Source organism: Carcharhinus amblyrhynchos, chromosome 7 (assembly GCF_965287045.1).
Source record: "Carcharhinus amblyrhynchos chromosome 7, sCarAmb.v2.hapA, whole genome shotgun sequence".
NCBI classification, from domain to species: Eukaryota; Metazoa; Chordata; class Chondrichthyes; order Carcharhiniformes; family Carcharhinidae; genus Carcharhinus; species Carcharhinus amblyrhynchos.
The window spans coordinates 26,329,897-26,354,606 of record NC_137330.1 but is presented as its reverse complement, the minus strand read 5'-3'; the positions used below and the strand labels follow the sequence as shown (position 1 = coordinate 26,354,606).

At 38.5% G+C, this 24,710-nt stretch overlaps 1 protein-coding gene across 1 annotated transcript in view; it reads right to left on the bottom strand.

Annotated features, from left to right (window-relative positions):
* The window catches only part of agpat5 (1-acylglycerol-3-phosphate O-acyltransferase 5 (lysophosphatidic acid acyltransferase, epsilon)), a 112,900-nt gene that overhangs the window by 34,323 nt on the left and 53,867 nt on the right, over window positions 1–24,710 (bottom strand). The window contains exons 5-6 of the mRNA XM_080192034.1: window positions 20,944–21,034; window positions 10,917–11,078 (exon numbers count right to left, since the gene is read on the bottom strand). Of these exons, the coding sequence (XP_080048160.1) occupies window positions 10,917–11,078; window positions 20,944–21,034 (253 nt within the window). The remainder of the gene's footprint in view (window positions 1–10,916; window positions 11,079–20,943; window positions 21,035–24,710) is intronic.

Sequence of the window (24,710 nt, the reverse complement as noted above, 5' to 3'; positions counted from 1 at the left end):
CACTGATTGGAAATCTCGGATGCTGCTATGACAAATATTCAAAAGAATTACATTCCTCGTCTAAAATTAGGACTGCAACAGGCTATTGGAATGGAGGGAGCTTTATTCAGCATCTAGCCATGCTGAATGTAACCTAGGAGCACCTGACAATGAACCAGATCTGAAAGGGATAAGCTTACAGTGCTAACATCCCTCACCTTGATCCCCTTCACAGACCTCTGCAGGAACAAAACCATCCCACAGTGTAGTTATACAAAGTGGTTCATCAAACCTTAAGAGACCCTGTGGTTGTTCCAGTGAACTTCCCAAGCTTCGCGCTGCAAATCATTTTAAGGTATGGCAGTAGAAAGGAGTCACCAACCAGATAAGCTCTTCCACAGGCCATGTTTTTTAGCAGTTTTCAGAGGCTTTACACTGCAGCAGTACTCCTTCCATTACTTCTGAAACCAGCGCTTCCAGAACCATGATATTCTTCCAAATACTCGCGAACAGAAATAAGCTCTGGGTCTCTGACCCACACACGAACAAGACTTTCACCATCATTCCTTTTGTCATTGTATCTCTCCTGGCATTCACTCTACCACAGGTCCTTGTCCTTTGCTCTTACTTCACCTCCTCCTCTTTCCCTGCCTGACTTAAAAACTTCTACATTTCTAAATTCTCAGTTCTATATTGCATCACCAACCTAAAACATGAACTCTTTCTCTTTCCACACTTGCTGCAAGGCATGCTGAGCATTTCTAGCATTTTCCTTTTTTTAAAATCCACCTTTCCACACAGGGAGGCATGTGCCGTGAAACAATGGTTAGCGTTGCTGCCTCACAACTCCAATTCCGGCCTCTGGTGACTGCCTATGTGGAGCCTGCATGATTTCCCTGTGTCTGCATGGGTTTCTTCCGGGTGCTCCGATTTTCTGCTACAGTTCAAAGATGTGCAGGTTTGCCCAGGGGCATCAACAGGGTAAATACATGCCGCTGGATAGAGTCTGATTGGGATTGCTTTTGGTGCAGGCTCAATGGGCAGAATGGCCTCCTTCTGCACTGTAGGGATTCTATGATTCTAGATGAAAAGTCCTTGAGGCTACTCGGGCCATGGCAGGGTGAACAGATTCCATCTATGCTTTCTTGCAGCATATCATATAATAAACAATGAAAACGGGACCAATGAGGTATTTTGTGAAGGGCATTTACATTGTCAAGTAAGGCTGCAACCTCAAGATGAAGCAACTTAGCTAGAAATTGTACTTAATCTTTCACTTCGACCAATTGACAGACATCTCTGGAATTCTCTGCCCGTTGAAGTGGTGGAGGCTACCTCGCTGAATACGTTTAAGTCACGGGTAGATAGGTTTCTGATAGACAGGGGAATTAAGGGTTATGGGGAGAAAGTGGGAAAGTGGAACTTATCCACTTCAGATCAGCCATGATCTTACTGAATGGCAGGGCAGGCTCAAAGGACTAGATGGCCTACTCCTGCTCCTATTTCTTATGTTCTTGTCACCCAACTGAGCTGAATAAATCGAAGTGATAAAATTCATCGTAATCTTAGGAGTCAGCATCCAAGGAGTTTCATTACATGGTAAAATTGCATTTTTTATATTACCTTAATTATAATAAACAGGTATTTAGATTGTTTTTCTCACTACTTAAAATTGACTTTCCAAATATTTTCTTTAGTGTTGGATATGTAACATATCCAATTTCCTATGGTGGAATTATGGTTATATTACTGTATTCATAACCCTGGCTGTTGGGTAATTTAATTTCAGTTAGTTAACCCAAATGATTTTACATAATCCATAATCAGAATGTATTCAAAAGCATTCAGGCTTGCAATAACTTTGAGGAATAATTTTAGGTGTTTCTTTGTCCTTCCCCTGTTTATATTTGCAGGGTCAGTGCCATTATTACATGCATTTCATTTTGGTGTAAATAAAAGCAAAATCCTCAAAGACACAAGTATAATTAAACATTACATTCAACATGCAAAAAAATGTAACCTTATTCAAGGTTTAGCACAACAAACATGTCCCAACGTAGCAACAATAACAAAAGGCATTCAAGCTAATCTTGTAGCTTTATTGTCTTGTATAATAGCATCCATATTGTTTACATGGCAGCTTTGACCAAAAGCTAACTACCAAAGACATAGTCTACCTTTTCCCTGTCATCTATTTGTATTTCTGCACAGAGTGAAATATAGAACTAGTTGTATACACTCTCGTCCTTTCCAAACTTCAACTATCTCGGAGGAAATCTTGCATCTTACACAAGTTAAATTATCAACAGTGCATGTTTGGCATTGAAACATGCATATTGGCTCAATAAAAATCAGGTGGGAAGATTCTTATAAAAAAATTGTACCTCCATTATTTATGACTTGGTATTGAAATCACAAGCAATGCATGACTCTGATTTTTCAGAATGCAACCTGAATAAAGTCAGGGAGAAAAACTAGCATTTTCCTTTAAAGAATTGAACCCCACTTTACTCCAAAACAAATATTTGACATACTAACTTTTCTGCCCTCCCCATTCCTTCCAAAGACTCAAATAACTAAAATAAGTTTAGAATAGGTAGTTTTTAATACTCAATCTTCGCTGGAATTCCCTCAACAAGTAACAATTGTTCCATGTGATTTTCCTTCCAAACAAAACATTTTGCAGGTCTTCAGGATTTGCTTGTTCAAGTGAGTAAGCATCAGTTTCACTGAAAATGAAGCAACAAGAAAGAAGCTTGTGTCCCAGAATCAACTGGAATTTTACAATGTCAGCTATTAATAGGTGGAGCTCAAAAATCTAGACCAACACTCCAGTGCGGTTTTAGGGAAGTATTGCGAAAGAGACATTTAGCCCAAGTCATGCTGATTCTCTCAAGTGGGCTTAAAAGATCCTATGGCATATTTTGAGGATCAGGGGAGTTCTCCAGTTCGCAATTTTTGTCCTTCAATCAACATCACAGAAAAAATATTGATCATCTTATCATTAGTACATTGCCGTTTTGGGGCATTGCCTCTGTGCAAAGTTGCTGCTGCATTTCCTACATTATAGCACTAACTAAAATTCTGAATTATGTCATTTGCTATAAGATGCTTTAGGCCATCCTAAAGACATTATATAAATGTATGGTTTTCTTCCATTTTGTACTGTGTTTATAAAAGCCATGCCAGCACCTTAAGGCCACGACTGCTCAGCCCTATAAACAATCAAAATTACTAGTTGGTGCTGAGTTAACTGTGGTATAAAAGGTTAATTGATGGGATATGTGAATGTATGACAGATGCAAACTATTCAAGACTGACAGCCACATTATATGAGAAATCTTGGCTTTCTAATTAGAATTTTGTAATCTGTTTACATGTGGTACTGATAAACAAGTGTTAAGCAGACCCCAGAACATAGCGACAGTCTATCTACCTACTAACCAAGTACCACACCTAGAAGTCAAAACGGAAGGACCATTTCAGAACATGGTGGCGGCAATTAAGACATCAACGCAAAAAAAAACATCAGTGTTATCGACGGGACCACAGCGCGAGGAAAACTTTGAAAGCAGTTCATACAAAAATTAACGGAATGAGGCAGCACACTGAAGTGAGGTAATGATGACCATACCTGTTGAGTAGTCCCCTACCCTTGCCCCGCCTGTTTGACTTCCTTGGGGCCTGCAGAGGCGCCAGCAGGAGTTATGGAAGTGTCATTTTCTCCGATACCAAGCAGCAGCAGGCCTTCATGAAAAGGAGCAAAAGCTTCAAGTCAGTTCCTTTCTTTATGCGACAGGTCCAGTAGCAGACAACGTTCTCCTAAGGCAGGGGGTGCAGGAGTCCACTGCAGGCTTTAAGTCCATTCTTAAAGCCTTTGTCATTTATTTCAGGCAAAGTATGTTTTAACCAGCGTTCACAACCACCGAGGGAAAAATTGAATTATTTCTCACCAACCTATATCATGAGCAAGTTCTTGGGCACTGAAGGATGAGCTAATCAATAATCGCATAGTTTTGTGTTTCCAGGATGAAAAGCTCTCCAACTTCTGGCAGACAAATGATGATATTACTTTGGATGAAGTGGTACACTATGCAAGTCAGGCAGAGCTTACAGCGTTTAACTAGTGCAAATCAATGTGATCCTGAGGCTTCACATGACTCAACTGACTGTGTAGGTCCAAAGGCAGTGGCCCCACCCCAACCACAAGAAATTTTGCCAAACCAAGCAAAAGGATAGGAAACTCCATGCTGGCATGCCACTTTGAGATGCTTGGATTGTGAGGCAAAAACTCATCGTAGACACCACAACTGCCAAGCCAGGGTGCAGAATGCTTCTAGTGTAGCAAAACTGGACAATTCAAGCAATTCTGCAAATCCAACTATTTTAATCGAAATCAATGAAGCATTTATGAAACAAACAAGTGTAAAGTCAAGAAAAATGAGAATCACAGAACCTTTACAGTGCAGAAAGAAGCCATTCAGCCCATCAGTCTGCATTTGCTATCTGAAAGAGCATTCCACGTAGTCCCACTTCTCCGCCTTATTGCTGGAAGCTTGCATAGATATCTATTCAATTTCCTTTCGAATAGCTCGACTGAGTCTAACTTCACCACCCTCTCAAAGTTTGTTCCAGCCTCCAAACACCCTCTGTGTGAAAAGAAACTTCTCACGTCTCTTTTATCAATTATGTTGAATCTGTGCCCTCTAGCTCTTGATGCTTGCAAGTATGAACAGTTTCCCACTATTTAGCTTAGCCACACCCCTCAGGATCTTGAGCACCTCCATCACATCTCCTCTCACCCTTCTTTTCACTGAGGAACCATGTTCCAAATTCTCCGTTCTATCTTCATAGCTACAGTTCTTTATCACTGGAATTGTTCTTGTGAACTTCTTCTGTACTCTCTCCAATGCCTTCACATTCTTACTCATGCATGACGCCCAGAACTGGTCACACTATTCCAGATTAAAAGCCTTGGTACAGATTATTTATTGGTCAGTTAAAGTGCAAGTTCAATGCTTTAATACTACCCTTAATGATGATACTGGTAAAGTTATTACTAGTAGCATATGAGCAAATGACCTTGGCTGGCTTCAGCCAATGACCTCTTCATTCATCAGACATCAAATAAGGTCAAAGCAGCAGATACCTTCCAAACAAAGGCAGGATTAGTAGCTTGTTTCTCTTAGCAACAAGGAATGACGGATCATTGATTTTATGTTCTGCACAATGTTGGAATCTTAGAAAAAAAATAGATGATGCCCATCATTTGAACGACTCACTGTCTTCGACAATCTTCAATCTTTTGTTTAGAAGTAGTGGGAATTCAGCTTTCAGAAGCAAGTTCCTTTCTTTCACAGAGACACCATTAGAGACCAGGGAGGAGATGGAAGATATAAATCTCTCATCTCTTCAGGAAATAAGGTCAGAGGTGGTGAATGTAGAAAGTACTGCAGCAGATGATGACTATCCCCATGAACACCTGTTGGACCTGAACTCGTTCTTCCTACAAAGTGATAGGGAACAATTACTTGTTGTACTGAGTGATCTTTAAGAGGTTGAGATCCAAAGGGCTGATTTACCTTTCTGGTTGACATACACACCAAATAAAGTTTCTCTTGTCTTTTTAGAGCAGTTAGCTGTGTTGGTCATGGCTGGGCAGCATTCAGATCTTTATTGCCTAGCCTATTTCCTGTTGTCTTGCCTGAATCCAGGTCACAGTCCATCGAGGATTACACTGCTAAAGAGCTGGTACCTTCCACGGTGAAAGTCAAATGACACCCATACTTCGTTCGCTGAAAGTCTTCTTCCCTCCATAGCTGAAGGTCAACACAGATCCTAAGGCAGAATCTTCACCACTTTTAAAGCTGCAAATTTCTGTACAATAACTTTGTCCCACAGTCTACAGCAAATCCATCTAATCGTCATTGCCTACAGAAAGTAGCCAGTCATCCTGAAATATCATCCAGAAATCTTAAAGGAACTTAGATGATTCAGGAAAAAACTTGCTAAGTTCAATGAGATCTTGGATCTCAATGCTTTTTCAGTCATCGATACAGCAGTGGATGACACAGCAATGAAAGTCTTCCCTGAAGTTGAAAATCATTCAACTTCTGAAGCCCTTTCTCAGCGTGTTTTGAGGAACAAGTTCCTCAGAGTTTTCTCAGTTCTTCTCTTCTAATTCTAGGAGGGCCAAAGATTGATTCCCTTCTAATTTTGGGGTGTTGAGGTTGTCTTCAATCTTCACTCCTGGATCCATCTTTTGTGAAAACTTTTTCATTGTCCTTGTAGTCGAGTCATCCTGCAGCCTACAATCTGCTTCCCAACAATGCTGCAAAAGTAATGCCCCATGCTGCAGATGATATCCAAATAGATGCAAAAGAAAGTCGTCATGTCTTCAAGACATCTTTCCCAAGGGCTAAGAATACTGTGGAAAATTAATCCTTCAGGATTGTCGTTTGACGAGGGGAAGAATAGGAGTTGGGTGGCATCTGTAGCAGTAAAGTTATAGAAATGCAATGTAAATAGTTAACGGTGTAGTTTCATGTTGTTAAAAAATGGGATAGTATACTGGGGTGGGGGGGGCGGCGTTGTAGTATAAAGGGTTAACAGATCGGATATGCTAATATGCGATGTAGATGATGTATGATGTAGTCGAAAGACGTGCTGGTTAGGTTGAGTGGCCATGTAAATTGACCTTAGTGATAGGGGGATTTGTAGGGTAAATATGTGAGTTTATGGGGATAGAACCTGGGTGGGATTGTGGTAGGTGCAGGCTCAATGGGCTGAATGGCCTCCTTCTGCACTATAGAGATTCTAGATGATGCATCACTGACATCAGTCTGTCATGTGCTCGACTCTGAAGAGAGAGGTTGGAAATGTGCTGAGGGGCAATGAATTTCCTTTAACTTGTCTGGGTGTAGTCTAACAAAGAAGTATTAAACAGATATCAGAGTAGTCTACAAACCAAGTCCCACACCGAGAGTCCAAGACACAAAACCATATCTCAGAACATCAAGGAAAGAAATTAGCCAAAACTTCTATTCCTGATCTGTACATACCGTTCCCTACTGGAATGGTGTGTGAATAGAATCAAACTACCAGTTAAATAGTTTGTAAACATTTACCATCAAGCCTCACACAATAACAGTCATCATTTGGGTGAGATACTTGAAACTATTTCCTATCAAGGAAACAACATCTTTAGAAGAATCAACAAAAACTAAGCCAAGGCATTCTGCAAGTCTACCCTGTTGAAAAAGCATCAGCAGAAAACTTCATTACTAACTCAATGTTATCTAAGAAGTGCACGCTAACTGAAAAGCTACTTCCCGCTTTAACAGTTTTGACATTAACTAATTGTTTCTCACTGCTCTTATCTTCATGCCTAATGCCTCTGCACTCGGCTCTGAAATTTATTACATGGCAGGGGAAAAAGAAAATCAAAATCATCCCCTGCAATATTTTCACAAGAATAATTTCCAGGAAATTTTGCTGATTTGTTCTAACAATATTTTTTAAGTATGATTACTAAAAATTACTTAAAATGACTATTCACCTTAAGTAAACAAAATTGTCTTTTCACATCGATTTGATGGGTGTTTCAAATAGAAAATTAGAATTTCACTAGAATACAATCAATAGTAAGGTGATACAAACTAAACTTTTGAAGCTAACCTCGACCGAACAGTTTGAGGCTATTTTATATCAATGTGGATTTACCACAAGTTTCTGCACCAATTACTTCTATAGTTTAAAAAAGATGAAGTGCAACATTGTCGTATCGCTTGAAAGATGACCATGAACATCTCAAAGGGAAAAAAAATTCATCAATAGGATTTGGGTGTCTGTGGTTCAGCCAGCATTTATTACCCTCTCCGAACTGCCCTCGAGAAGGTGGTGGTGAGCCACCTTCTTGGACTGAAGCAATCCATTGGGTTTACGTACAATCACAGCTCTGTTGAGGAGTCCCAGGGTTTTGATCCAGCAACAGGGGAGGGAAAGTGATATATTTCCAAGTCAGGATGGTGAGTGACTTAGCGGGGAACTCACAGATAGTGATGTTTCCATAGTCAACCATGCTTGTCTTCTAACTGATAATGGTTGTGGGTTTGGAAGGTGCTAAGCATCTATGGTGAAATGCTGGAGTGCATCTTGTAGATGGTACACACTACTGCCGCTGTGTTTCAATGGTGTAGTGAGTGAATGTTTAAGGATGGGTTGCTTTGCCCTGTATTTATACTGTCAATACAGAACTGTGAAGATTTTACAATTAAACTTAAAATGTAAGCAAGCTTGCTGTCTTTTCTTATGCACTTTATAAGTTGTTATACACAAAAGTAAAACATTTACCAAATGGGTGAAAAGGTTTTACAAGCTCAGGGAACAGCCAGTTCCTTTAATTAATTAAATCAGTCCAGTGTCACTCCCTCACGTAACTCGACAATCACAGGGGCATAATCATCAGGCTCTTCACAAAAATCCAACGTGAACTTATTGGTTAAATGAGCTTCAATTTTTTCCTTCTTCTTGAGTGTTGTTAGATCTGCACTCATCCAGGCAAGTGGAAAATACTCCATCACACTCCTGACTTGTGCCTTGTCAATGCTGAATAGGCATTGGGGAGTCAGGTGCCCAAATTGTTTGCCACACAATTCCTAGGCTCTGATCAGGTCTTAGAGCCACAATGTTTATCTGGCTGATCCAATTCAGTTTCTGGTGAATCGCAACCCCATGGATGTTAATAGCGGGGGCTTCAGCAATGGTAATGTCACTGCATGTCAAGGGGCGATAGTTAGATTTCGTTGTTGGAGATTGTCATTGCATGGCTTGACTTAGCATTTGTCAACCAAATCCTGCATATTGTTAGATCTTCTCGCATTTGGACAGGGAGTGCTTCAATTTCCAAGCAGACATAATGAAACCACCTTGAAACAAATTAATGATAGCATCTTTTTGATTTGTTTAAATGGTCTATCAAAGCGTATGACATTTAAATTTAGAAGCTTAGCCATATATTCATTTGAGAGTTGCTATTGTTTCGAAAGTCATTTACAACTACCATGAAAACAGGTTAACTACACAAAAGTTACAATAAAAATATTTAATAAAGTTATTTGTAGAAAGCATACCACTTTCAGCGAGTGTGTTTCAAAATTCAAATAAATCAACATTTTGTTTCATGTCATGTCTACCAGAAAATTGGCTGAACTGTCTGAACTACTTTTAGTATTCAAAACATTGGAGTGAAAGACACTGCATTATACAGGTTTGCTGCAAAATATCAAAACCTGACCCCAAAACTGAGAGACCAGCATTCCTACAGCAAAAGCACCCGAGCAAGATTTGCCCAAGGAACATTTCCAAGATATTTCTCTGTTTTCTCAGAATAATGCTGTTCTTATTGTTAGGGTTAATACCTGTAGATAATTCCCTCACTGAAAGATAAATGAACAAGCACAGAAATTAACAACAAGTGAAAAGTTAAAGCAATCAAATCACTTATGTGGACAGGGTAAGATCATGGCATCCTCTTCAGTTCTTTAAGAATTTTGATCTTTTCAGTAATAAACCTTCAATTTCAATACGGTATTCACACTTGGTCTGCACTGAGATAGATAAATGTACATATGGTTGAAAAATAGAAGACTCTTTGGCTTACTCATGATTGTCATCAATTTCAATGCTCAACAAAATCAAGTTCTACTCACAGTGATGCAACATTTTAGAACTGTTTGGCAGGCTACGGAGAGAAAACCAATTATTTTTGGACTCATCATACAAATGGATTCAATAAGGATAGCACACTTTATGCTAGAGCTCCTTCTTCTAATGTCAAATGGAGCAGCATGGTTAGCACTGCTGCTTCACAGCAGCTCAGACCCGGATTCGATCCCCGTCTTGGATCGCTGTCTGTGCGGAATCTGCACATACCCCTATGTCTGCGTAGATTTCTTCCAGATGCTCTGGATTTCCCCCATAGTTCAGAAGACACGCTGGTTAGGGGCACTGACCATGCTAATTTCTCCCTCTGTGTACCCGAATAGGTGCCGGACTGTGGCAACTGGGAGATTTTCATAGTAACTTCATTGCAGCATAAGCCTACTTGTAACATTAAAATTTTTTTTTAAATGCACCTAGACAGTCAGTTCTCTTCAGGATTAAGAGTGAAAAAGTTAAGTGTTGGTAGTTAAGAAAGTGTTGATTTTTTAAAATCGAAGTACTGCCACAACTGGATTGTGATAACGCATCTTGAAAGACAATCATGAAACATGCCAACTTTCTAGGTCTGGAGCAATAGCCCCTGGATAAGGTCCTGAACTTGTGGAAGTTTTTTTTAAAATTAAAGTTAGAGGGTTAATCACCCTTTGTTGGAACATGCTTAGGTGGAGAGAAATCTAGCCCGTTGTTATAGAAGTACAATTTATTTAAGTCTTTCTCCCAAGAGCTGTCAATGTAATTGCCTTGTTATAATTTCTAATCTCTGGTCCATCCTGTTATACCACTTATATCCAGTATCAATTTTGTGAATCATGTTGAATAATCAGATTCCAAATGGATATATTCAGTAGTTAAAAGGTAGCTTTTTATTAAGTGCAAATTGCGATACTAATTTCTAATTTTGGAAATAGCTGTATATTCATTACTGAATCAGAAAATCCGAGAATAAAATTCCACTGTTGGTGAAAATCAATGTTAGAGGCTGTGATAAACATGACAGGCAATAAATACACCATGGAGATTTTTATATTGGATAAAATATATAGTCTCTGTCACCTGCACTCATATTTCTCATTCAGTGAAATGCCTCTACATACTCACAATTTCACTTTGCCAGTGCAATCAACCAATAGCAAGAATGATTTTGCATTTTCTGGTCGTGCTTACAAATTAAATCGCCCATTATCGGTATGCTTCAGATAAATTGAAATACTTACCAGGCATAGATGGAGCTGTTGCCCGGTGCCCATTGCTGTTTACTGTTCCTTCATATGCAACAGTTACATCATACACTGCATCAAGGTGGTCTCTCATTGTGTTAATGGCTACTCTTGTTGCCTTTACACGTGGTGACATTGCATGTCTCAACTCTGGAAGTCCTGGAAGTCAATGGAAGAAAAAATTACAAATGGAAAATGTGAACAAACAAATTGTGTCTTAAACAATGAAGTAAAATACATGTTAAAATATTAATACCGCCCAGCTGTGGAATTGACAGCTGATGTTAATCGCAATTCCTCATTTGACACACCTTGAGTTAAATATCAAAATCTACATTATATTTAGGAAAAATTGTTTAATATGAAGCATAACTGACTTTGGAAGTGGTATCACAAAGAAATGCAAAAGACCAACAAAATGGTAATTAAACATAAACCTTTTTGGCCAGCACTGTTTGAATTTGTTGTGTAAAAGTTTTACTTGAACAATTCTGAATTTGGTTAGCAAAACAAAGGGTTTCAGTTCTTATTCATATCCATTGTCAAAAAACAATGCAACATTTAACTTAATTTCCAAGCATCCACATTTCAACATTCTCATTAAACACTTTTAACCCAAATTCATTCTTGGGCAATTCCGAGAGATCTAGAATGAATTACTTCCATTCTGACAGGATGGGTTCTGAGGTGACTGATAAGTCTATTGCGCAATCTGCAGGCTCTGCTATATGTCGGTAGCTGATGCATGAAGGGCCAGCTCCATTTTGGTTGGTCGCCAGCCAGGGGCTTCCATGAATTGAGGGGAACATTTGACTTCTTTGAGGGATGCTTTGAGGACATTCCTGAAACACTTCCATTGTTTTCCCAGAAGTCCCCAGCCGCAACAGAATTCGGAGTTGAGTAGTTGCTTTAGAAGTCTTATTACTGGAATGACAGCATATGAAATGCATCCTCATCTCATTCAGGAATGGGTTACTGTCTCTTTATTATATAGTTACGAGAGATCAAAACTAATTATATTTTGTCAACCATCTGTGGAGACTTGTACATCATTTTTCAAACAAAATTATGGAACAACTTAAAGCAGCGCCACCCCAAACATTTCAGGTTTATGTTCATTGTTGTGCTGGCCTTCGCCTCACTGTTCTATGTTTCCAGAGAAAACAATGTTTCACATTAAATTCGTGATCCCAAGAGCTGTGATGGAGGTCAAGTGGCAGGATTTGAAATTTCTAACAGAAGGACACTGAAGATTTAAATATTTTAAATTTCAAAATGCCAGCACTTATGCCATAACATTCTATTATAATAATGGATACAGACATGACGATAAACAATATTTCTTATATCTCCACTGGGGCAATGATCAATTTTATGAAGAACTATAAAGTTCAGTTTCTTCTGAAAATATCTTATGCTAACTTAAAACAGATTTTCTTAATACTTGCACCAGAGGAGTAATTATAATTCCTGAAATCAGCTTAAATTTGCTGTACTGTCACATCATCAAGCAATATTATATACTTTGCCTCAAGTCTGCACATTCCTGTCAACTTATTCCCCATTTTAAATAAACACATGCATATTTATAAGGAAACTGCCTATTTAAAACTGGTCTGGCTGCAATTACACTCTTATTCCAATGAAGTGAAAATAATTAAAACATGACAAGTTTATACAGATGGTCTTGGAATATCTTGCCAAATTGCACCTAAAATACCACATAGTTGGAGTACAGTACTCAACTCCAGTGTAAAAGATCAAGGGAATTTGGACAGTGAGTGACTATGGGCCAATGTGACTCATAATATTGTGGCAGTTCAAGGAGACCTTCACCTCGACCCTCTTCTACTTATTAGCACTCCCCTGCCCCCTATAGACTCAGAAAGATTGTAAATTTACACAAACATATCTGACACACAGGCTTCCTTTGAACTGAAGCTTAAGGTTGATAAAATCAAGTCCTGTTCTCAAATTCACTGACTCAATAACAGATTTACATGTTTATTAAAAAATATATTTAACCAAAATACATTAATAGCAATATAAAACATAGGAACATCCATTACCCATGAGACAACTGCCAAAGAACAAAGTTGACATCATTGGATTTTCTTCGTTCTAAAATGGCTTAATTTACCACAGTTTTCACTGTTCTGTCAATGAGCCGACATCAAAAAATGCCACTGAAAATGTATGTTCAAAGAAATCCATAAACGAGAAGCCAAAATCAGCAGTTTATGAGGAAACTATTTCTGGAAAACTCAACTGAAACCTTGGATTCTAAATTATTTGCAAACCAAAACGTGACAAGATTATTGAGTTGTATACATCATCAAATTGCACTCAATGAAAAATACAAATAACTCAGTTAATGGACAAATGTTTTATGAAGGAGCCAAATTATAAAGCTGGAATTCCAATTAGCATGAAAATTATAAATTGAGGCACAAAGACTGCCAATTACAATCTGTTTTTGGAAAATCAAATATTATTAGCTTTTAGTCTCTTCAATTTTTTTGGCAAACAAACCAACACATAATGGAGTTTGAATTTAAATCTATTATCTCACACCGAAGAACTGTAAAACATTTTTTATAAGGAAGCCATTTGAGAACTACTTCTGTCTGTTAAGGGCATTAAGTTATTTGCTTAACAGTACATTCTTTAGCCTCTGACACTGCATTAGACTCATCGTTTTTTTTAAACCACAACAGGTACTCCGATTCTGTACTCAGTTTATAATTCAAAGCCTTCAAGGGAGTAGGTTGTGATACCGTAGATATTCAATAGTCATTTTTTTTTTAAAAGTAAAACGTTTGATGCAATCCCCTGATGGGTGGATGTGGTCTTCACCAGTTTAGGACTGCAAAGGGTGAAAGTGAAGAAAAAGGATACATATAAATGAGAACTGGCCCTTCGAGTCTGCTCCACCAGTTAATAGGATCGTGGCTGATAACCTCAAATCTGCATCAACATACCCCAGAAAACCTATCATCCCCTTGCTTACCAAGGATCTATCCGCTCCGCCTTAAGAATATTCAAAGAGTCTATTTCCACCATCTTTTCAAGACGAGAGTCCCAAAGATTCAAGATCCTCAAAGAATTTAGCCTCATATCAATTTTAACTGATGGCCCCTTATTTTTAAGCAGCACCTCCTAGTTCTGTGAACTGTTTTCAATGTACATAAATACCTTACCAACAATAGTGATCAATACACAGTACTCCAAATGTGGTCACACGAATGCCCTATTAAAAAAAAGCATAACCTCACAACTTTGAAATAAATAATATTTTATTAGTTTCCTGAATTCCTTGCTGTGTCTGTGTACAAGTCTTTTTGATTTATGCTCTAGGCCACCCTTGAAACTCTGCAATCTCTCACCATTTTGATACGAAGCTTCTTTTGCACTCTTCCTGCCAAAAACAATTTCATACGTACCTAAATTATACTCCATTTGCCAGATATCTGCCCACTCACTTAACCTATCTATATATTTTTGTAACCTCCTGATATCCTGTACACAATTTGCTTTCCTACCCACCTTTGTGTCATCAGTAAATTTGATAAACATCCCTTCAAACTCTTCATCGAAGTCATTAAGATAAATTATAAACCGCTGAGATTGCGGCACTGATCCCATGGCATGCCACTTGTTATGTCTTCCAATTTGAAAAAGATACATTTACACCTCCTTTCTGTTTCCCATTAGCCAGCCAATCATCAATCCCTACCAATGTGTTACCCCTATACCATAAGTCTTTCCATAACAGCCTATGATGTGGTACTTTATCAAATGACTTCTAGAAATCTAAGTACAGTGCGTTGACTGGTTCCCCTTTATCCACAGCACAAACTTCCTCAAAGAACTTCAATTAGTTGGTTAAACATGATTTCCCTTTCAGAAAACCACGTTGGCATTGCCTGATCACCTTGGACCAATTCAAGTGCCCTCCTCCAGCTTTTTCTGATTAATAGTTTCTAACATTTTCCTGATGATTGATGTTAAGTTAACTGGCCTGCTGTTTCCTGGTTTCTGTCTCCCTCTACCCTTACTATTTGAACATCCTGGTTTCCTAAAATGAGATCATCCTTCTCTATTGTGTAATACCATCATAAACAGAGCCACCCCTCCACTTCCTTTTTGTCCTTCCAAAAGAGCCTGCACCGTTTCTTATTCAGACACCACTGCATATCCTCCTGCCCTCTTGAGTACCCTTACCTGCCTCACTTACACTCGCACCCTCTTGCCCCTGAGACGTATGACCAATGAGATGCAACTGCCTCCCTAGTAGAAAGAATTCAGGTAACTTTTCCCCTCCCAGATAAGTCGCAGTGTCTCCAGCCCAAATTCAGCGTTGAAGCTGCTTGAACTGCAGGCGTGTTTGCCATGGATCAAACTGACATCCAGGAGCTCCCAGCTGCAGCAACTGTGACATAGCACCTGTCCTGTCATCCTTCATGTGTTCTCGTTAACTATTTATTTTATTCAATTATATATTTTACTTCTGATTTTGTATACTTGTTTAACTTTACCACCAGTTGCTATACTATTTTGAACCTTAGGAATAGAATAAACCTTCACTTACAAGAAGATCCAAAATACACACATCAGGGTAGCTATTATCCCACCTTGTCTATGATTCGCAGCTTTTTTAAACAATTCTGTTAATTAATAAAGTTATGTAATGTATTATAAATTCATATTTCCAAAACTTTGTCCGATCTAAAATTACATTGAAATCAACATTGGAACCACTGGATTTATCACAGAAGCACTGCTACAACTGGATTGTGATAACGTATCTTGAAAGGCAACCATGAAACATGCCAACTTTTCTGCCCAGGAGCAATGACCCCTGGATAAGGTTCTGAACTTGTGGAAGTTTTTTTTAAGGCAAGTTAGAGGGTTAACCACCCTTTGTTGGAACATGTTTTGGTGAAGAGAAATATAGTCCGTTGTTACGGAAGTACAATTTATTTAAGTCTTTCTCCCAAGAGCTGTCATCAATGTATTTGCCTTGTTGTAATTACTGATCTTTGGTCCACCATGTTATATCGCTTATATCCAGTATCAATTTTATGAAATTAGCAATTTAAATAAAAATACAGAATGTGTGATTTGGAAACATGAACTGGGTTATAGAACCACAGAACATTACAGCACAGAAACAGGCCTTTTGGCCCTCCTTGGCTGTGCCGAACCATTTTTCTGCCCAGTCCCACTGACCTGGACCATATCTCTCCACACCCCTCTCATCCATGAACCTGTCCAAATTTTCCTTAAATGTTAAAAGTGAGCCCACATTAACCACTTTATCCGGCAGCTCATTCCACACTCCCACCACTCTGTGTGAAGAAGGCCTCCTAATATTCTCTTTAAACTTTTCCCTTTTCACCCTTAACCCATGTCCTCTAGTTTTTTTCTCCCCTAGCCTCACTGGAAAAAGCTTGCTTGCATTCACTCTATCTATACCCATCATAATTTTATACACCTTTATCAAATCTCCCCTCATTCTTCTACGCTCCAGGGAATAAAGTCCTAACCTATTCGACCTTTCTCTGTAACTCAGTTTCTCAACTCCTGGCAACATCCTTGCAAACCTTCTCTGCACTCTTTCAACCTTATTAATAACTTTCCTATAATTAGGTGCCCAAAACTGCATACAATATTCTAAATTCGGTCTCACCAATGTCTTATACAACCTCACCATAACATTCCAAATCTTATAATCAATACTTTGATTTATAAAGGCCAATGTTCCAAAAGCACTCTTTACTACCTTTATATATGAGTTCCAGGTTTTCACCCACCAATTAACGCTGCTTCATTCAAAAATTTGATACTTTTGCTTATATGCTATGCCGGAAGAAGACTGGTTATACCACACATTAAAAAGCATATCTCCCCATACAAGGTTAACCATCGCCATTTAAATTCTTACACCTCCATTTATTATAAAACTGCATACGTGAACTTGCCGATGATGATGCAATGCTTCAGTTTTACATCTCCTAGCTCAACATGCAGCTACATGGTGGAGAATATAGAGGCAGCAGTGAATATTGGACTATATAGAGAGAGAGAAAGAGCGCATGTGGGGTCAAAGGTTTTAGTCAAGAAGTGTTGATTCTTAACCGATGGGGAGTTAAACAGCTTCCCATTCATGCACACCCGCAGCAGGCAGGGAATCTGGCTTGTAACTAGCCACTTCAGATCAATTATCCCACAATAATTTAGCAGTGGATCAGGGATTTGAACTAGATTTGCACAGTTCACTTATGCCTCCAGAAAGGTGCCAAGCAAAGCCTGTCATATTTGCTTATAGTCTGAGAGGGGAAAGTTCCTCACTCGTAGGTACTTAATGAAGAACCCCAACACCAGTTACAGGGGGTTTTTGAAAGCTACCCCTCCAACCCCTGACCAATGGGTAAAACCAGTTCATTTGATTCTCGCTTTAAACTGCACAAAATTTTGGATTGTCCTTAACTTTGCAAAGTATAAATTAGGCATAAAATTAAGCTACTACATTCATAACATAAGGCCAATGTGCATTTTAGTTTACGAAGATCACGGTATCATTTGAGTAATGCACTGAAATTCCACCGTGAACAAAAAAATGTTGCCTCCATTCACTCATCATGGGAAGTACAGCACCAAGATAAAATTGAAGAGGATGTTTTGAAACTGAATAATGTAAAGACAATAGAACAATCACAGTTCAAATTTACATAATAAACAGAAATCAGCTAAGCCTTATGTTCATTGTCACACAAGATCTTTGATCAGAATTTGCTTTTTATTCTTTATTCCAAAAACAAAAATGCAAAACACAAGAGTAAAATAATGAGTGCCATTTATCAATACAAACATACAACAAAACATTGGTTTGCTTTGTATTCCAATTGCACCATTACAAATACACACAATGTTTAGATATAAAAATATACTGTCAGAGAAGATACTTCAACATTTAAATCTGAATAACATTCTGTGCACTAAGTTTACTCCTTCGCTGGTTGGCACTTGGGAGTTATAAGCTCATCGTGCAAAAACAAATGTTGGTATAAATGATGTGACCCTCTCATTCAGTTCTTCAAAGAAATATAAGGTTTGGTCTGGGCTGTTAATAAGTAATTAACATTGTATTATCCTAACACAAAACAGGGCATGTGGTGGAGAACAGGTGGAATTGCATTACAGTGGATTCTGTGGACATTTATTGAGGCTATAGTTGCAGAACTTGTGAAGGATATTAGAGGTGAAATGGATAAAGAATGAAAATTAATTGAAACAAGACCAGGAAAGGGAGGTTATTGTATAGCTTGTATTTAAATTGGGAAAAAAATGAGCTACTTCATTGGAATATGGCAGAAGAAGACGTAGAGGTTAAGAGTTGCTAAGGAGATAAAGTTGAAAGGTAATTTCCACTGGCTGCAAATTGGTAACAAGGTGTAAATTACCAGAAACGTATTAAGTTTTTTTTTAAGTAGGTCATTAACTGCTGAACCATCATCAGTCATGAGCACAGAAATCATTTTGTTGAAAAATAGTATTGAATGAACATTAAAGGCAACATCAACATCGGGAAAATTAAGAGATAATTAGTGATCAAATATACAAATACTTCCAAAGGCCAAATCAGAAAGTCAACAAAGGTCACGTTTAATTTTTTGAAGAAATTACGGAAAACACAGGAGAAATATGGACTTCAGGAAAGCGGTTGCATAAGAAAAGTTGGGAAAACAGCATAAATAGCAAACGTAGTTGTGACACATGGCTAAAAAGCAGAGTGAAAGGTAGCAGTAAATACATGTTTCTTAGGTCAATAATATTCTATAAATAAATGCAGGATGGATATTCATGTTCTCTCATGATATCAAACTGGAAGCATTAGAAAACTACCAGGGAGTTGGCCTCAAGCTAGTCTGAATAAAAAGACTGTATAAAATGGCAACAACTTGCCATTTTCCTGAAAAAAAGATAAAACAGCCTTTAAAAAGATAATGCATATTTACCAGAATACCATGGAGGGGAGAGAGGAGGAACTGGAGCTGTATCACACAAGACTGACATGTTGACATTAGCAAGATATACACAAATGACCAGATTATGTCCATTGATCGGTTAATCTTAGAAGAGAGCATGATTGCAAGAATTGGACTAGAGCCTGGAGTTTCCACTATTCACCTGAAAATCAGCCGAATCATCTTCAAGTACAGGCTGTTAAGATTAAAATAAATTCCTAGGAGCACAAACTGAGTTATCCATTCCCAGGAGAGGACTGGAACATAGCAATTACTTCTACAGAAAGATTACACAAAACTGATTTTCACTAATTCTGATGCTGGAATCTGGAACAAGAGGTGATGCCAGAAAAACTCAACAGGCCTGGCTGCATCAGTAAGGAGAGAACAGAGTTCATTTTTTCAGTCCCTTTGTCTCTTTTTGAGAGCTGAAGTGGGGAAAGGCGGCATTAAATTTTAGATTGTAGCTGTGGGATTAGCAAGTGTGAAGAATGAAAGACAGATGGCCTGGTGTGGGAGGGGAACCGGGATGAGGAGGGGTGGTGGGGAAGGATTGCATTGAGACAATACATGAAAGGGATATTTTTGAAAAAGGTTGAAGATGTAGCAGAATGTTCCCAATCTAAAGGTGCTGAACTCAGCGACGAGTCCAGTGGATTGCATCAAGTCCAACCATAACATGACAGGCTAATCCTCCAGCTTGCTACCAAACTTTACCGGAGCATTGCAGCAGGCTAAGGATGGACATGTGGGCACAAGAGCAAGGCGCTAAGTTAAAATGTTAATACAAACCAGTAGCTCAGAAGGTTGCACTGCCCATTCACTGCTAACGTTAAAAGCATCATCCCACAGCCTGAGAACGGCTTGGAGCAAGATGAAGGATCTAGCCATTAAAGGTCCACATAATCATCAACTCAATTTCTAGTCGTACCAAAAGAGTGTTTGAGAAGTTACAGTTAGAATTATAAAGCACAGCTGGACAGGTAGTCTCTGGACTGTTCCATGAGTGATGCACAAATTAACTTGGGGACAAATAGATTTATACTTAACTGTGCAGCTGAGAGCAGTGTGGAGATATAGATTATGATTCATTTGCTACTGGCACCAGTAATGGGGAAAGACGGTGCTGCTGCTTTGTGACAAGCTCCACTTAAACCAAAATACAACCAATATCCTAGCAAACTGAATAACTAGGGCAGCAAAAAGGTTTTAAACTAACAAGTGAGTATCAATGAAAGGATACAGAAAACGGCAAATTAAAACCTAGCAAGAGAAACATTAGGGCTGTAAAGTAATGCAGCAATTTGGAAACACGTGAGCAGCTTGTGACAGGAACGTAAGACAGCATAAATGCAGTAAAGCTTTGGAAACTGAGGAATCAAGAAAAACCACAAAATATTGAAGTTAAAGCAATCTGTCCCTACAAAGAATGTCCAACACAAATAAATTAACAGCACCGAAAAAAAAATGGTGGGGGCAGAAATTAATTTGGGTACAACCAATGAACTAGGAGTAGGAAATACTGGAATAGTTTGCAGGCCCCTAACAGTAGTTGCAGTCTCAGAGAACGTAAATTTAAGAAAAAGTATATGTGCAAGGGCAATATCATAATGGGGGACTTTAATATTAATATAGAATGAATCACAGAGGAACAGATTTGAAAACAAGGATGAGAACGTTAAAACTTAGATGTTGCTTGCCCAGAAGCCAATGTGAATGAGCAGAAGGATGCAATTAGAGCAGAAGCCAATGCAGCACAACATATTCCTCTCTGCACCTTATACACACACCAATGTGGCATTTCAATCTTCTGCTTCTGTGGCCCCAAAAAGTAAAACCATCAATTTGGTGCTTATATTAGAGCAGTCTGTTAAAGCTAATTTCTTCTGCAGACCTTGCAATCAATGCATTGTTATTCATTCCTTTAGGCTATATGAATCAATGTCCATGAACAGCACACAATGCTATCTGAGATTAAAAAACAGCAACCTCACCTTCTTTACGAGCATATGCCTGGCTTGCTGCAATCACTTGTGGATTATCTGGGTTGTAACGCGTTCCTTCTGGGAAAATCACAAGATATGCCTTAAGAGGAAAAAAAAAGCTGTTAAAATGTGTTCATTTTAAAAGTGGCTAACTCAGGCTGGTTTCAACAGATATCTTAAAAGCATACTGCAAGCAACTACTGATGCTACTGAACCAAATGAAACAAACTGTTCAGCTTCACGAGTCTAAACAATGGTTTTCAAACTTGGGTTCCGAAATTTTGATCAGTATGAGAAAGGTAACAAAGGGTCAGACTTGATCTTTCTCGCATTTGTCTTAGGGAGCTTGTTTCTACATTTTAAGAAAGTATTGCGGGAATGTTTAAAATTCGTAGCAAGTCTGCAAGAGCATGTCAAAGTTTATAGGGGATCTTCTAAAGATTGCAGCTGGAAAACGATAAGCCATCTGGCCATAACAACAGAACTGACGTAGGCTACTTCAGTGGTAAAACTAAAATAAATCTTAGATTTGTTGAGCAGCTCATTTTCCAAGAAATGCTTCATGTTCAGGTACTTAACATACAGATAACTGAACATAAGGGGACAAAGGAAGTATTTACATTCTGGCTGGTGATGAGAGGTGAGGTGTGTAAAGATAGCTAGAAGCACAAACTCAACCACTTTTCCCATACTGCCAAAGTTCAGCAAATTAGATAATCAGCTATTCAAAATTACCGTTCTTGTATCTTCAGGGGCATAGGAGGGCACAGCAGGGAAGGGAAGGGCGAGAAGAGCAATTTGCCCCATTGAAGTTGTTAAATGACTTGCAACTGGGGATTGCAATACAAAACTCAAAACACAAAGGACATCCAAAAAGAACAAGGTGCTTCATTGCTAACATAGTATTCTAGCAATTACAGTACTAATTTCAGATCTTTTAACATGTCTATATTTTGGTACCTTCAGACTTTAACTTGCTCCATAAAATGCAATGCTAGTTTATGGTCTTAACAAAGCATAAATGTTCAACTGGCACATCATATCCTCCACTAAATAATGTTCATTAGACACAATGAGAAATATGGAATTCCTGAGAGCACAAACTGAGTTATCCATTCCCAGGAGAGGACTGGAACATACCACAAGATATGCAAAACTCAAAGACTTTTTCTTTACAAATGCTGGAATGCATCATACAGGCACAAATGTAAACGGGAACGGTGAAAACTCAGATATGGTAACGTCTTTCTTCAGGCCTACCGCCAACCTACACCAGGCTGAAACAATCTACTAAGATAGGATTCAATGACTATCTACCCATATGCAACAAAAAAAAACCCTTTCACGCCATTTCCGAGACTGCTACCCCATATTCCGACTTTACAGCTATGATTCTGACTGGACCCGTAAGGAATATGTCATCTGTAAAATAACACGTACTGTATCAAACCTGAGAGTATAAGGTCACAAGAAAAAGGAACACGAACAGACCTTTTGGCCCTTCGAACTTGCTCCACCATTCAATAGGATCATGGCTGATTCAAAATTCCTCGCATCCACTTTCCTGTCCATTCCCCATAACCCTTGTTTCTCTTCCTGATCAAAAACCTATCCATCTCAGCCTTAAATTTACAAAAGGACTCTGCCCTATCACTCTTTGCAACAACAAGTTCCAAAGATTCAACTCAGAAAAAAATCCTTCTCATCTCAGTCCTTTATTGTGAGGCTATGCACCAGGTCCTTGCAGCTCCCATAAGGTAACGTTAACCCTGTCAAGCCCCTTAAGAACCCATATGTTTTGATGAACTCACCTCCTTTCTATTAAGTTCCAATGAGTAGAGTCCCAATCTGTTTAAGCTTTCTTCATAAGACAATCTTTCCATACCAGGGATCATCCTAGTGAAACTTCTCTGAACTGCTTCCAATGAAATAATAGCTTTTCTTAAATAAGGGGGACCGAAACTGCTCACAGAACTCCAGGTATGGTCTCATCAGTACCCTGGGTAGCACGGTGGGTAAAATGAAGAGTCAGCACAGAGACTGGATGGGCCAAATGGCCTACTTCTGCACTGTAGGGTTTCACTGGTTCTTGTACAGCTGCAGCTTTATTGCTCTTGTACTCCCTTGAAATAAGGGCCAACATTCCATTAGCCTTCCTGATTATCTGCCGCACCTGTGTGCAAGCTTCCTGTGTTCAATACATAAATACCCCCAAGTCTCTTTGTATTGCAGCTTTTCTCCATTTATGCGTAAATTCCTTGCATGAAACAAAGAAAGAAAATGTTGGGATAAATAACGTACGCAGCTAGAAAACCTTAGAGGGAAATTTTAAACATAACTTGTGGAATATAAGCTTTGGAGAACACAGAATACAAATTGAAGTATAACAATTCCATCTTCTGAGTCAGCCATTGGAAAAAGCCATCTGGCAATAGCTAATAGACTATAAAGAGTTTCCATTTTATCAATAACACTTTTGCTAAACTAATTTCCAATAAAAAGGAAAGCTCAATTTCAGATATACACAATATCAGAATTCCATTGTATGTGGCTCTTTCAGCAATAATATAGCAATTAAAGGTCAACAGAGAAATCATTTCACTGGGCAGTAGCACACTGCATTTAAACAAAATATACAATATTTATTCCCAGGTGAATCCTGCAGATTAACTTCCAGTAGATCAAGTGATGATGCTTCAATTTTTAATTTTTCAATGAGGTTGAATACTGTCAACAGCAGTGACAGCTTGTGAGGAAAAAGTGAAAACAAAACACACATGGGAGCAATTATCAAACCTTACCATGATGATTTAAGACTCTATTTGAATGCTTACTCTTGAATATACATGGTATTAGAAAGCATGAGAATTGCTATCAAAATAATGGTGAGCGCAATTGAGGAAATGCTTCAGCATTTTCAGGTAAGGGTAACGGCAGATACGTAGACAAAAAAACACAAGAGCTGTTTTCAGAAATGGGGTATTGCTTACTGGTCCCTTATTCAGGTGCACTGAACGACATGAAGTTCCTTTAATTGCACAATAGATATAAAGTAAATTTGTCACAGAAAGTTTAGACAAGATGTGTCAAGTATAAGTATCGTCTCAGCAACCTAATGAATATCAATTGCTGCCAATTCTCCTCCCTAGACTGAAAGTTTCCTATGACAAACAAAGAGATATTCCTTCATGTTTTAGTTGGTACAATACATTCAAAAGTTGGTTGATCTCAACTGCATTTCAGGTGGTGCTGCACTGTTTCCATCTCTTGGCTCCAACAACTTGCAGCATTATAAAGTATGAAGATGAAAAGGTAAAAGGCAAATATAATTATGGCAAGTAATGGTTTATGACTGATTATGGAAGATCACGGCACATGCCTCGCAGTCTACAGCCAGCTTCCCCGGTCTTTAGGATTTTCTGTCACTTAGAATTTTGGGGGGGAAAATTTTGCCCATAGTGTTGCAGTTGCCTTGGAAGCCCCATCAGTTTCACGTTTATCAGTGTTAGCATTGTATGATTTTTCTTATTCATTCATAAATGTACGAATAAGAAGAGATTTGAATTGAACCAGTTTTTCTCGTGTGGCGTGGTCTCGTCTTACAAATTGCTTTGACTTGTAAAGTAATGAAGTTTGCTAAAGCCCAACTTGAAAGAGAACTATTTTTGGGCATATTCTTTGAAAATAATGATGATTAATTCAATTTATTACTTGCTGTCATCCTCTGGCAAAACAAAGTTAAAAATCATGGTTTTGAAAAAGTTGTAAAGTCTTGG